This window comes from Lutra lutra, chromosome 6 (genome assembly GCF_902655055.1).
Source record: "Lutra lutra chromosome 6, mLutLut1.2, whole genome shotgun sequence".
Classification (NCBI taxonomy): Eukaryota; Metazoa; Chordata; class Mammalia; order Carnivora; family Mustelidae; genus Lutra; species Lutra lutra.
Window position 1 is genome coordinate 14,444,812 of NC_062283.1, and position 14,718 is coordinate 14,459,529.

Below are 14,718 nucleotides of genomic sequence, written 5' to 3' on the forward strand. Positions count from 1 at the left end.
ATAAGTAAAATTCTTTAAAAAAAAAAAAAAAAGAGGAAGTTATGAGGAGGTATGGCCAGGGAGTCAAAGCAAACTTAGGGGCTGGAGTGAAAATCACAAAGGGCTTCACACACTGTCACAGGAACTTGGAGTATCTCCTAGTGAGACGGGGAGCCATTACAGGCTCTGAGCAGGGGTGGAGAGTGATGTGCTCTGATTTACAGAGAACTGAGAGAGAGAGAGGCAAATGCAGTACAGAGGCTTGAATTTAAAAAGGTACACACTGAGTGTACCTTTTGGAAGTCAGTGAAAGGACCCATGCCTCCGTTTCAGCCACGAATCACTTAATTTCTGTGTAAGTATCACCTCCTCCAGAAGTTCTCCAGGATTGCATCTCTCTAAAATCATGGCTCCACTTATGACTTTGTCTTTTTTACCCCACTGCTTTGTTATTCTTCATAGGGTTTATCGCTCTTTGACAACATGTCACAGGCTTAATTTTTTCCTATTTCCTTTAGTAGAATAGAAACTCTGAGAAGGTGAAGATTTTGCTCTTTTGGTTATCGCTGTAACTCAACACCTAGGGTACCACCAGGCACAGAGAGGGCACTGAGTACCAATTTGTTGAATGAAGAAATGAATGTGAGTCTAAGAGAACCCTTACGTTCTGATTGAAGCACACAGACCACAAGATGGGGAAAAAAATAGTTAAAAAAATAAACTGCCTATCAAATTACAGATTATTTTCCACCAGTAGTTGGTTTTTACATTTTTACAATTTAGAATGATGAAGGTCCCTCTGAATGTTTACGTTGTGTTCTTCCTAAACATGCTGTACCCACATTGTGGCAACTTTAGAAAATGGGATTAAAATAATTTATGATTTCGTGTCCCTACTACATCATGACTAACAATGAAAAATTTTCTTTTTACGGAGTCTTCAACATGTCCCGCATTCTCCCATGGTCTCCATATACCCAGAGAATAAACTGTTTTTTTGGATTTTAAAACTTTTATCTTAAGGCCCTTCTGGACTCTAAGATTATGTGATTCTACATGGAAATCAATAAAAAAGAAAAAAAAAAAACCCACAAGCTAGTCAGTGCCTTGTGCTTCCTACTTCTAATGCATTTCATTAAATGAAGGATTCCCAACCTTGTTCCTACAGACATTTGAGACACTTTTCCCTCTTCCACCCAATCTCTCATTTTGCTTGATTTGGATGTATGTCCCAGTTTGGGCTTTGTAAACTGCTAAGAAAAAATACAAAGAATTTTGAGAACTGTCAGAGTAATAAAAATCTCATCAATTCTGAGTTCACCCAGCCCAAATATTGATAAAGCTCGCCTTCCTACAGTTTACCTTTATACTTTCTATGAACAAGTGGGGTATTATGATGCAAAATCAATCATGTAAAGAAGTTGGAGGAGGAAAGCTACCTACTACGGGTAAGCGGGCTGATGCCACTGGAGTCGTGTGTGCTAAGGCTGGAGAAGGCACAGAACGAGGAATTACCAGCCAGGCAACAGGGCACGATTGTTCCCGATCTCTGAAATGTCTCTTGGAAACACGCAACTTGGAAAACAATGAAAAAGTCCCTTTGCCACGTGCTGTTGACCCAGGTTGCGGCAACAGAGTTTAATGTGTTTTACCCACCAGAATCCCAGCTACAGCGAGAGGAGTGATGTCCTAGAAAGGGGAGGAGGAAGAGGACGGGAAAACCTAAGTGAGGGTACAGGAGGGAAACTGAATCAGGGTGGCGGGGTGGAGTGGTTCATGTCGGGCCATGGGGGCCATGGCTAAGACAGGGTCGCAGATCCTCGCACCTCAGATAAAAGTAGGCGGTGATGTTCCTCCTGAACTCTTGGGCCCACTGAGTGAGGGTGAGGCATGAAAAGGGTCTTGACACCTGTAAAGGGGGAGGATGACTACTAATAAGGGTGTGTTGTCATGTCTTGAGAATTTATGGGGTGACAGCCACTATTCTCTGTGACATGTCGTTAAGGACTCAGTTGTATCCTCCCCACCTCCCAAATTCCTCTGTTGAATCCCACCCCCCCCCATTGTGACTGTATTTGGAGGAAGGGCCTTGAAGGAGATAATTAAGGTTCAATGAGCTCATAAGGGTGGCACCCCAATCCAATAGGGCCCATGTCCTTCTAGGAAGAGGAAGGGACACCAGGAGTGTGTGTGCCTGGAGGAAAGGCCATGGGGTGACACAGCGAGAAGGCAGCTATCTGCAAACCAAGGAGAGAGACTTCACCAGAAATCAATCCTGCTGACATCATGATCTTGGACTCCTGGCCTCCAGACCAGGGAGGAAGGACATTTCCGTTCTGTTACTCAGCCCTAGCAAACTCCCATCCGTATGTTATCCCATGTAAACCTCACTATGACATTAAACACACTTTACAATAAAGAAACAGAAGCACAGAGAAGGTAAGCAACTTGACCGAAGTTGCACAGCTAGTTGTAGTGGAACTGGAATTGAACCCAGGTAATCGGATGCCAGGGTCTATGTTCCTAACAGCTGATATAAGGTAACATGATTAATATCCAAAGTGGTACAAATGGATACTTTCTTAAAAATTTATTTTAGAAAGAGAGGGAGAGTGAGCGAGAATGCATGAGCCGGGGGGAGGAGGGAGAGAGAGAGAATCTCAAGCAGACTCCCTGTTGAGCATCTTGGTCCCAAGACCCCGAGACTGTGACCTGGGCTGAAACCAAGAGTCGGACGCTTAACTGACAGAGCCACCCAGGCGCCCCTCAAATGCATGCTTTCTATCAGAAAAGCCCGGAGCCAATACAAAGTTCTGCGAGTGCTCTGTGTGATGGATTTCTGATTTTAGTCCCTCGCCTCTTCTCCTCTTCCCATCATCCAAACAACAAACATTTTTGCGAGCCTTCTCTATCTGAAGCATTACGTGAGGCTGGGGAGACCAGGCAGGAGCCTCTGAGGGCCGTGTTCTGGAGGAGAGAGACTGTAAGGAAAGGCGGCCGACAACTGAGCAGAAAAGCACAGAGAGTGACAGCGAAAAGACAAGGAAGTCAGGGAATGTGGTGACAAGTGGGGGCTCAGCTTGTCCCTTCATCCCCAGCCAGTTGCTGAGCACATGAAATAAAGCAGCTGGGAGTTGCTTGCAGCCCCCCTCCTCCCAATTTCTGTCTCTAGAAAATGAGGCTTTTGCTCTAATAACCTATGACTTCTCTGGGTAAGTCAGGAGTTACTTGGACAATCCTTACCTCAACCCCGTTATGAGCTGGAATGGGAATAATAAATGCTATGGTCAAATGTGTTCTCTAGAATGTTCCAGAAGGTTCAGAGTAAGAGATAGAAAGGCTGCAGGAAGACAGGAGGGAGAGGAAGGGATGGTTTCACTGGATCAGAGCAGGCTTTCAACGTGACGGCAGTGTTCATTTAAGCAAGTGGGTGCTTACTACACAGTCTGATATCCGCAGTGGGACACCGACCATCTCTGCCGCGGAGTGCTAAGGAGGAGGCGGGAAGACTTCAGGTCCATGCAGGGGAGGTCTGGGGCTTGGATAGAAAGTAAGACATGGGAGAAACATGATGATGTTGTGGACTCCTTCTCCCGGAGGAGTTTAATCAACCAAAGAATGCTAATCTGGAAAGGCCTTACCCAGGCAGAAGGAGGAAGGGGCTCACGGAAGGGATTTCTTGGCCTCAGGGGGCCCTGCTAGTTCTAGAAGGTAGTCTCAAATAGCACAACTTCCCGCCATCCCTCTAGCATCCCTGCCACATAGGACAGGGCAGGGCCCCTTCCTCCTTGGGGTGGCCATCAGAGCTAAGAAAAAGTCCTTGAGGAGTGCCACCGGGAAGGCCCGGGACGGGAATGGATACAGTGACACGTGCCCCAGGCTTAAGGACCAAGTCACCGATAGCGGTGGAACCTGGGGGGTGGGGGATACCCAAGTAAGAAACACAGGCTGCCTTTCTCTTTTCTTTCTTTCTCTTTCTTTCTTTCTTTCTTTCTTTCTTTCTTTCTCTTTCTTTTTTAAGATTTTATTTATTTATGTGACAGACAGAGAACACAAGTAGGCAGAGAGACAGGCAGAGAGAAAGGAAGGGAAGCAGGCTCCCCGCTGAGCAGAGAGCCCGATGTGGGGCTCGATCCCGGGATGCTGGGATTATGACCTGAGGCGAAGGCAGAGGCTTTAACCCACTGAGCCACCCAGGCACCCCAGCCTGCCTTTTTCTATCAGACTACAAGTCAGGCCTGCAGAAGATTCACAGAAACACGGTCAACGCAGAATTACAGGGTTGCGTTAATTGGCATGATGAATCTTTACAATAGAATATGTGCTTTAATCACCTGGGCCAGCAAATAACACCCGCTTCATGGAACGGTAAGACTTGAAACATACAGTTACTGGTGGCAACCGCATCAAGATGGATGAGGAGAGTTTGTCATTTCATAGAAGGCCTTAAAATGCACAGTGGAAGGGAAGGAGAGAAGCGGGGAGAGGAGGGGAGGGGAAGATGAGGAAGGAGAGGGAAGAGGAGAGGGGAGGAGAGAGGGCGGGGGAGAGGAAGTGGGGGAAAGAGAGGAGGGAGAGGAGAGAAGAAGGAGGAGAGGAGAGGAGAGAGGGGAGGAAAGGGGGAGAGGAAGAGGGCCAGAAAGAAGGGAGGAGAGATGGGCGAGAGGGTAGCTGGGGAGAACGTAGCTAGGGAGAGAAGGAGTGAGGGGAAGGAGAGAAAGCCTAATTCAAAACAGCAAAACTCTCGGGCACCTGGGTGGCTCAGTTGGTTAAGTGACTGCCTTCAGCTCAGGTTGTGATCCTGGAATCATGGGATCGAGTCCCACATCAGGCTCCAAGCTTCTCCCACTGACCTCTCTCCTCTCATGCTCTCTCCCAAATAAATAAATAATTTTTAAAAATAAAAAAATAAAACATCAAAACTCTTAAAAAACAAAAATGAAGAATACTTAATATACCATTTAAACCTCTGCGTACGTTTGTACTGAAAGAGTCGTTCACTAAGCAAAAGACACAGCATTCATTGGCAAACCCTAGCGGACACTTTCACAAACCACCTGCAGCTTCCCAGTCAATGCTACCATTTGAAATATCTTATGTGTACAGTTCTATTTTATAATTTCCTCCATGTTGACTTCTTTTATTGTGGGGAGACAGAAGGCCAGAAAAAAAAAATCTGTTAAGGAAATCCCAGATGCTTGTAGATTTTTAACCTTTGTCTTGGGAACCCCCAGTGCCAGAAAGAGACTGGGCCATTAACTGTGTGTATTTGAACACGAACAGGCTCCCGACCAGGACCTGCACACCGTTCCTGCTGCCCCCCTACTCCACACTACCCACTGTGGTCTGATTCCAACACTGGGAAGAAAGGAGCTTGATTTCTCTCTTCTAAAAGGACACCCACAGCTCTGGCGTGGTCTGCAGAATTCTCTTCTCTCTCCAAAACTATCTGGAGTTTTAAAGGTTCAAATCCTGAGAAGGTGATGCGGAAAACAGAATCCAATTCCAAGAAACGTGCACACACACTCCACACGTGGCTTTCCGGGCCCCATGGAGGGGACCAGTCCTCCTTACCTTTATCATAGATTTCCTTCAGGACCCCTCGTTTTATCAGCTCCTCTCTGCTTTGCCTCATTGATATTTTCCTTTCCAGGGCTACGAGCAAAACACAGAGAAGCAGGTGTGAGTCCGCAACCAAGAGCTTTGCAAAGGAATCACATGTTAACCTGTATTACAAAGTAACACACAGAAAAGCTTCGGTAAATTACATGTTATTAATGTTAATGAAATCCCATACCCATTTTCATCAGATTATTTCTTTTAATCTTCAAAACGATCTTCAAACTACCTGTAAGGCAGGCGCTTCTGTCTCATTTCATCTCACCCCGCCTGATGGTGGAGTAAACCACAGCCGGGAGAAATTCAACCACTTGTCAATGTAACAGAACTGCCGACAAGAGCCAACGGGATTCAATGGAGCAAGTGCTAACTCCAATCTCCGCACGGCATCCTGAGCGTGCCATTCCCTTGTAAGTGGCATTTAATTATGTCGTTCACATAGATCGGGTCTCACAGAGGATTATGTTGCTTCCCAACTATTAAAAAAAATGGTATGCAAATGTCTCCCACAAAGCTCTCTGGATTGAGAGACGGGGTAGGGGCAGGGAGTCGGGGACCCCTGTGGGACAGGCGTCCATTGCTTTCCTCTCTTGGGGTCCAAAGCCAAACAGACAAGTGAGGGGTGAGCTCCCCAGTTATGAAATGCACCTCCAGGGGGACCCAGCTGTGCCTCTGGGCCAAATGCTCAGGCAGGTGGTGCTGGAGGAGGGGAGAGGGGGGCTTCTTTCAGCCCAGGGGGCATGACAGAGGGTGACTTGAGTGAAAACAGAGCCCAGGAGTGGAAAAGTGAGTGGCAGCACCAAGGGCAGGCCTGTGGCTCGAGGTAAGGTGGAGGAAGTCAGCAGAACCCACGCAAGTGAGCGTGAGCGAGCCACCCCAACAGCTGACATTTGTTTCCACGCGAACAGGAGGGGACAGATTATTTTGGTTGCTTTTGTCAGCTTGAAAATCTCCACATTCTTTGCATGCTCGGTTATCCTGCGGGGGCGGGGGGGAGACATTTATAAAATAAAGAAACTTTTATGCAAACAAATTCAAACACAGATTACACACACACACACACACACACACACACACACACACACACACACACACCTTAGGAGAATTTAGTCTGAAAAATACAAGTGAGCACTAGAAAGCAAGCAAGGAAATAGGGACTAGGATTCTGTTACTTACTAGCTGAGTGACCTTGGTCAAGTCACTTTGCCGGTCTGAGAAAACACTGATGCCTCAGCCCCAGCTTCTCTGATTTAGTAAGTCCAGGCTGGGACCTGGACATCTATATTGTCGTGAAAAACTCTGGATTCTTCTCAGTCATATCAAGGTTGAAAATCACATTTTATATATTTTGGGGACTTACTATTTTTAAAAATATTCTAACTCTCTCTTAACTTATAATGAATTCAGTGGTGTGAGGCAGCCAAATAAATCTGAGGTTAGGCTGCTGTCCCACAGAGCTTCCTGAGAACACATTAATAGTAAAACGGATACATATATAAACACCCACAGAAGTGGGGTCAGAAGGGTTGTACGGAGGTCGAACTGTAAAGGTGGGTGTGGGAATCACTGGAATGGTGCTTGTTTGCGGGGGGACGCTGTAGCAGTTTTAGGACTCATACCAAAAGTACTAAATGACATGACATGGTGGGGGGCAGGAGGGCAGAAGGCTGTCCTCTGTGCAGAAGAGGAACGCCCAGAGAAGGGAGAGAGAACTGCTTGCAGTCTGGTTACAAAGTTCTGTCTGCTTTCAGAGGAGTGGGCGGTTAGGGACTCAGGGTCAGGGTCCCCAACAAGAAAATATGGAGTCAGGACAGCTAAGGTCAAACAGCGCTAACGTCCTGATGTGCAGCTTGGACAGGAACGCAGCGACTTTCTGCTCTGCAGCCTTTGCAGAAATGATGGCTGCAAAACGTCCTCAAAGAAGACAATGAACCACAAAGCACTTGTCAATATCACAGGCAAGGGGCAGCTAAGACCTAAGCCCCCAGACGTCAGCAAAGAAAGAGCATCAGCAGAGAGACATTAACCTAATAGGTACACGGATATGTGACCAAAGCCCTTGTTGGCACGACTCAGCACACCGATTGCTGAAGACGGTTCCACGAAAGAGCTCACAAAACCCGAAGGCAGCCCGCTCTGGCCCCCTCCCTCTTCAGGAACTTTAGATGGCTGCTCAGTAAGTTTGCTTTGCTGCCCGCCACCCTTGATCCTGTCTACCTCTTCGTTCTTGGAAGCGGCGGGACCAGTAACTGTAGGCACCAAGGGGGACACAAATCCTGTAACATGTTTAAGCAAAGATGGGTTTGGTGGCGCAGTGGGAAGAGACTGGACGGCAAAGCAAAGCAGGGATTTTTTTTTTAAAGATTTTATTTATTTATTTGACAGACAGAGATCATAAGTAGGCAGAAAGGGAGGCAGAGAGAGGGGGGGGGGGGGAAGCAGGCTCCCTGCTGAGCAGGGCTCGATGCAGGGCTCGATCCCAGGATCCTGAGATCATGACTTGAGCCGAAGGCAGAGGCTTAACCCACTGAGCCACCCAGGCGCCCCAAGCAAAGCAGGGATTTTTAAGCAAGGACTTTGCTAACACATCTTGATGCCACCCAGAAAGCACACAGAGGAGGTGCTTTGCCAATCCTGTATTGAACCACAGATTGGATGGATTTCCCTTAATCAAAATGAGGTTTCTCAGGAGCTTGTCAAAGCCACAGACAGAAGTGGGAGGAGCTAAGGCCCAGCCCTGGAGGAAGAATCCACAGCAAGCTGGGCAAAGCCACGGACTTGGCAGCCGGAGATGGCAAGTTTCAGCAGAACGTGAGCGCTCCTGGGCCAGCCACTCAGCCATACGGATCCCCGCGGGCTCCCCACGCTTGTCCAACAAGGACAGACCCCCTGCCCGTGGCGAAAGGCACTCTGACAGTCCCTACTCTCGCAGAGCTGACAGACTGATATGTGGTTCAGACAGCCGTCAAACAGTATTAGCTAATGTGTGATTACAAATCCAGGTAAGTCCTGCTAAAAGAAAGGGACATGTTCAGGGGCACCTGGGTGGCTCAGTGGGTTAAGCCTCTGCCTTCGGCTCAGGTCATGATACCATGGTCCTGGGATGGAGCCCCACCTCGGGCTCTCTGCTCAGCGGGGAGCTTGCTTCTCGCTTTCTCTCTCTGCTTGCCTCTATGCCTACTTGTGATCTCTGTCAAATAAATAAATAAAATCCTAAAAAAAAAAAAAAGAAAGGGACATGTTCTACCAGATGTGTGATCAGTAATCTCCCCTACAGGGTCATGAGAAAAGGCTTTTCTGAGGAAGGGACCCACAAGCAGAGTTTGAAAGATGAATATGTATTATCTCAAGGACAGTCAGGTAGGGACTGAGGGAGACATTCTAGATGTAGCAAACAGGGCAGTGACTCCGGATGGAGGAGTCATGGTGTCCTTGGTGAGAGAGAGCCCCCAGTGTCACTGCAGCCACCAGCACCAGATGGAGGACTCGAGATGTGGCCAGAGGGATGGGGGCTGGGCCCAGCAGGGCCTCATGGACCATGATGTTCTAAGGACAATGGGAATAAGCCATTTACATTTCATCGTGGAGGATGCATTGGAGGAGGGCCAGTTCTAGGGGCTTCCCCAGTCTAGGCAAGAGATGACGGTCACTTGGACCCAGATACTGGTGATGGAGATGCGGACGGACGATGCATTCAAGTCACATGAAAGTGGTGAGGTGGCTATGGGGTCAAGTGAAGAATGTGAAGGAAAGGGAGGGGTCAAGGGCAACTGCTTGGCTCCTGACTCGTACAGCTGAATGGACAGTGGTGTTGAGAACTCAGTGGGGGACACGGGTTGAGAATCAGGTTTGTAGGGAAGATGGGGAGCCCAGCGTTAGCTGTGCTTTAGAGGAGATGTCAAGTACATGCTGGGGAATGTAGCTGCATACTTTCTAAAACAAGGATTAACTAAGACCGTGCTATACTGGCACGGACTGTGGTAAACTCTTTCAGGCATCAGTGTTTCTCAAACTTTTCCATGGCAACACTCCTAATGGCAAAGCAGTAATACCAGAGGCTCCAAGGATAGGACTGAGCTGGCTGACCCAAGCATGCCATTTCTTTACTGAACTGAGTTTTTCCTTAAGAATTAAGGTGGAAAGGTGCCTGGGTGGCTCAGTCAGTTAAGCGTCTGCCTTTGGCTCAGGCAATGATCCTGGGGTCCTGGGATCGAGTTCCCCATCCGGCTTCCCGCTCAGTGGGAAGTCTGCTTTCTCTCTCTCTGCCTTTCCTCCCCTCCGCCCCCACTCATGCTCTCTCTCTTTCTCTTAAATGAAATCTTTTTCAACAAAAGAACTGAGCTGGAGTTCCCATAATAGATTTGCTCTTCTTCAAACAAGACGATACCCACCCCCAACCAATTTCCAAGTTGAATTGACATTCTGGGAAGAGATGGCTCCTTTATCCTATGGCTTTGTCCATTTCCTAGCACAGAACCCTGTGTCGACAGGGGATACACAATCATTTTGGGAGGGCGGCATAGCACGTTATTTTTTTTTTTTTTTATTTTTTTCAGCATAACAGTATTCATTATTTTTGCAACACACCCAGTGTTCCATGCAATCCGTGCCCTCTACAATACCCACCACCTGGTGCCCCCAACCTCCCACCCCCCACCCCTTCAAAATTCTCAGATCGTTTTTCAGAGTCCATAGTCTCTCATGGTTCACCTCCCCTTCCAATTTCCCTCAACTCCCTTCTCCTCTCCATCTCCCCTTGTCCTCCATGCTATTTGTTATGCTCCACAAATAAGTGAAACCATATGATAATTGACTCTCTCTGCTTGACTTATTTCACTCAGCATAATCTCTTCCAGTCCCTTCCATGTTGCTACAAAACTTGGGGATTCATCCTTTCTTTCTTTTTTTTTTTACAGCTTTATAAACATATATTTTTATCCCCAGGGGTACAGGTCTGCGAATCGCCAGGTTTACACACTTCACAACACTCACCATAGCACATACCCTCCCCGATATCCATAACCCCACCCCCTCTCCCAACCCCCTCCCCCCATCAACCCTCAGTTTGTTTTGTGAGATTAAGAGTCACTTATGGTTTGTCTCCCTCCCAATCCCATCTTGTTTCATTTACTCTTCTCCTACCCCCTCAACCCCCCATGTTGCATCTCCTCTCCCTCATATCAGGGAGATCATATGATAGTTGTCTTTCTCCGATTGACTTATTTCGCTAAGCATGATACCCTCTAGTTCCATCCACGTCGTCGCAAATGGCAAGATTTCATTTCTTTTGATGGCTGCATAGTATTCCATTGTGTATATATACCACATCTTCTTTATCCATTCGTCTGTAGATGGACATCTAGGTTCTTTCCATAGTTTGGCTATTGTAGACATTGCTGCTATAAACATTCGGGTGCACGTGCCCCTTCGGATCACTATGTTTGTATCTTTAGGGTAAATACCCAGCAGTGCAATTGCTGGGTCATAGGGTAGTTCTATTTTCAACATTTTGAGGAACCTCCATGCTGTTTTCCAGAGGGGTTGCACCAGCTTGCATTCCCACCAACAGTGTAGGAGGGTTCCCCTTTCTCCGCATCCTCGCCAGCATCTGTCATTTCCTGACTTGTTAATTTTAGCCATTCTGACTGGTGGGAGGTGATATCTCATGGTGGTTTTGATTTGTATTTCCCTGATGCCGAGTGATATGGAGCACTTTTTCATGTGTCTGTTGGCCATCTGGATGTCTTCTTTGCAGAAATGTCTGTTCATGTCCTCTGCCCATTTCTTGATTGGATTATTTGTTCTTTGGGTGTTGAGTTTGCTAAGTTCTTTATAGATTTTGGACACTAGCCCTTTATCTGATATGTCATTTGCAAATATCTTCTCCCATTCTGTCAGTTGTCTTTTGGTTTTGTTCACTGTTTCCTTTGCTGTGCAAAAGCTTTTGATCTTGATAAAATCCCAAAAGTTCATTTTTGCCCTTGCTTCCCTTGCCTTTGGTGATGTTCCTAGGAAGATGTTGCTGCGGCTGACGTCGAAGAGGTTGCTGCCTGTGTTTTCCTCGAGGATTTTGATGGATTCCTTTCTCACATTGAGATCCTTCATCCATTTTGAGTCTATTTTCGTGTGTGGTGTAAGGAAATGATCCAATTTCATTTTTCTGCATGTGGCTGTCCAATTTTCCCAACACCATTTATTGAAGAGGCTGTCTTTGTTCCATTGGACATTCTTTCCTGCTTTGTCGAAGATGAGTTGACCATAGAGTTGAGGGTCCATTTCTGGGCTCTCTATTCTGTTCCATTGATCTATGTGTCTGTTTTTGTGCCAGTACCATGCTGTCTTGATGATGACAGCTTTGTAATAGAGCTTGAAGTCCGGAATTGTGATGCCACCAACTTTGGCTTTCTTTTTCAATATTCCTTTGGCTATTCTAGGTCTTTTCTGGTTCCATATAAATTTGAGGATTATTTGTTCCATTTCTTTGAAAAAAATGGATGGTATTTTGATAGGAATTGCATTAAATGTGTAGATTGCTTTAGGTAGCATAGACATTTTCACAATATTTATTCTTCCAATCCAGGAGCATGGAACATTTTTCCATTTCTTTGTGTCTTCCTCAATTTCTTTCATGAGTACTTTATAGTTTTCTGAGTATAGATTCTTAGTCTCTTTGGTTAGGTTTATTCCTAGGTATCTTATAGTTTTGGGTGCAATTGTAAATGGGATGGACTCCTTAATTTGTCTTTCTTCTGTCTTGTTGTTGGTGTAGAGAAATGCAACTGATTTCTGTGCATTGATTTTATATCCTGACACTTTACTGAATTCCTGTACAAGTTCTAGCAGTTTTGGAGTGGAGTCTTTTGGGTTTTCCACATAGAGTATCATATCATCTGCGAAGAGTGATAGTTTGACTTCTTCTTTGCTGATTTGGATGCCTTTAATTTCCTTTTGTTGTCTGATTGCTGAGGCTAGGACTTCTAGTACTATGTTGAATAGCAGTGGTGATAACGGACATCCCTGCCGTGTTCCTGACCTTAGCGGAAAAGCTTTCAGTTTTTCTCCATTGAGAATGATATTTGCGGTGGGTTTTTCATAGATGGCTTTGATAATATTGAGGTATGTGCCGTCTATCCCTACACTTTGAAGAGTTTTGATCAGGAAGGGATGCTGTACTTTGTCAAATGCTTTTTCAGCATCTATGGAGAGTATCATATGGTTCTTGTTCTTTCTTTTATTAATGTGTTGTATCACATTGATTGATTTGCGGATGTTGAACCAGCCTTGCAGCCCTGGAATAAATCCCACTTGGTCATGGTGAATAATCCTTTTAACGTACTGTTGAATCCTATTGGCTAGTATTTTGGCGAGAATTTTTGCATCTGTGTTCATCAAGGATATTGGTCTGTAGTTCTCTTTTTTGTTGGGATCCTTGTCTGGTTTTGGGATCAAGGTGATGCTGGCCTCATAAAATGAGTTTGGAAGTTTTCCTTCTATTTCTATTTTTTGGAACAGTTTCAGGAGAATAGGAATTAGTTCTTCTTTAAATGTTTGGTAGAATTCCCCCGGGAAGCCGTCTGGCCCTGGGCTTTTGTTTGTTTGGAGATTTTTGATGACTGTTTCAATCTCCTTACTGGTTATGGGTCTGTTCAGGCTTTCTATTTCTTCCTGGTTCAGTTGTGGTAGTTTATATGTCTCTAGGAATGCATCCATTTCTTCCAGATTGTCAAATTTGTTGGCGTAGAGTTGCTCATAGTATGTTCTTATAATTGTCTGTATTTCTTTGGTGTTCGTTGTGATCTCTCCTCTTTCATTCATGATTTTATTTATTTGGGTCCTCTCTCTTTTCTTTTTGATAAGTCTGGCCAGGGGTTTATCAATCTTATTAATTCTTTCAAAGAACCAGCTCCTCGTTTCGTTGATTTGTTCTATTGTTTTTTTGGTTTCTATTTCATTGATTTCTGCTCTGATCTTTATGATTTCTCTTCTCCTGCTGGGTTTAGGGTTTCTTTCTTGTTCTTTCTCCAGCTCCTTTAGGTGTAGGGTTAGGTTGTGTACCTGAGACCTTTCTTGTTTCTTGAGAAAGGCTTGTACCGCTATATATTTTCCTCTCAGGACTGCCTTTGTTGTGTCCCACAGATTCTGAACTGTTGTGTTTTCATTATCATTTGTTTCCATAATTTTTTTCAATTCTTCTTTGATTTCCTGGTTGACCCATTCATTCTTTAGAAGGATGCTGTTTAGTCTCCATGGATTTGGGTTCTTTCCAAATTTCCTCTTGTTATTGAGTTCTAGCTTTAGAGCATTGTGGTCTGAAAATATGCAGGGAATGATCCCAATCTTTTGATACCGGTTGAGACTTGATTTAGGACCAAGAATGTGATCTATTCTGGAGAACGTTCCATGTGCACTAGAGAAGAATGTGTATTCTGTTGCTTTGGGATGAAATGTTCTGAATATATCGGTGATGTCCATCTGGTCCAGTGTGTCATTTAAGGCCTTGATTTCCTTGTTGATCTTTTGCTTGGATGATCTGTCCATTTCAGTGAGGGGAGTGTTAAAATCCCCTACTATGATTGTATTCTTGTCGATGTGTTTCTTTGATTTTGTTATTAATTGGTTTATATAGTTGGCTGCTCATAGCACGTTATTTAATTTAATCCTCACCACATTCTGTGAAATAGTATCATTCCCATTTCTCAGAGGTACCTGAGACCCTGCAAAACTGACTTGCTCAGCGTCAAACAGCAGTAAGTGGCAGAGGAGAAAGAGATAATAATGCCTGGTGGCTTTTTTTTTCCATTCCACATTGTTGTGAGGACTGTTATGATATGTACAGGCTCTAAATATAATCTAACGTACAAGGCTCTAAAAATGGAAGGTGATCTTATTAGTAGTTTACTTGGGTCTGTAGGTCATGGTACAATGGCATAATTACACTTTATTTTTAGGAGAGTCTTTCTTCTGGGGCACTCTTTACTTACTCTTTTAACAAGATATATGTGATGTCTGCTTTCCAGTCTTATTTTCAGCAGCCCTTCCAAAGTTAGAGCGAAGTTTAACCTCAGACAAAGACAAGCTCACCACTGCTCTGGGAAGTAAAGTTAAGTGGGCTGTTTGGAA

At 45.3% G+C, this 14,718-nt stretch overlaps 1 protein-coding gene across 9 annotated transcripts in view; it reads right to left on the minus strand.

Moving 5' to 3' along the window:
• Positions 1-14,718, minus strand: part of PHACTR1 (phosphatase and actin regulator 1) — a 587,665-nt gene that overhangs the window by 109,754 nt on the left and 463,193 nt on the right. For all 9 annotated transcript variants that reach the window (XM_047733072.1, XM_047733073.1, XM_047733070.1 and 6 more), the window contains one exon: positions 5,554-5,634. In XM_047733072.1, the coding sequence (XP_047589028.1) occupies positions 5,554-5,634 (81 nt within the window). The remainder of the gene's footprint in view (positions 1-5,553; positions 5,635-14,718) is intronic.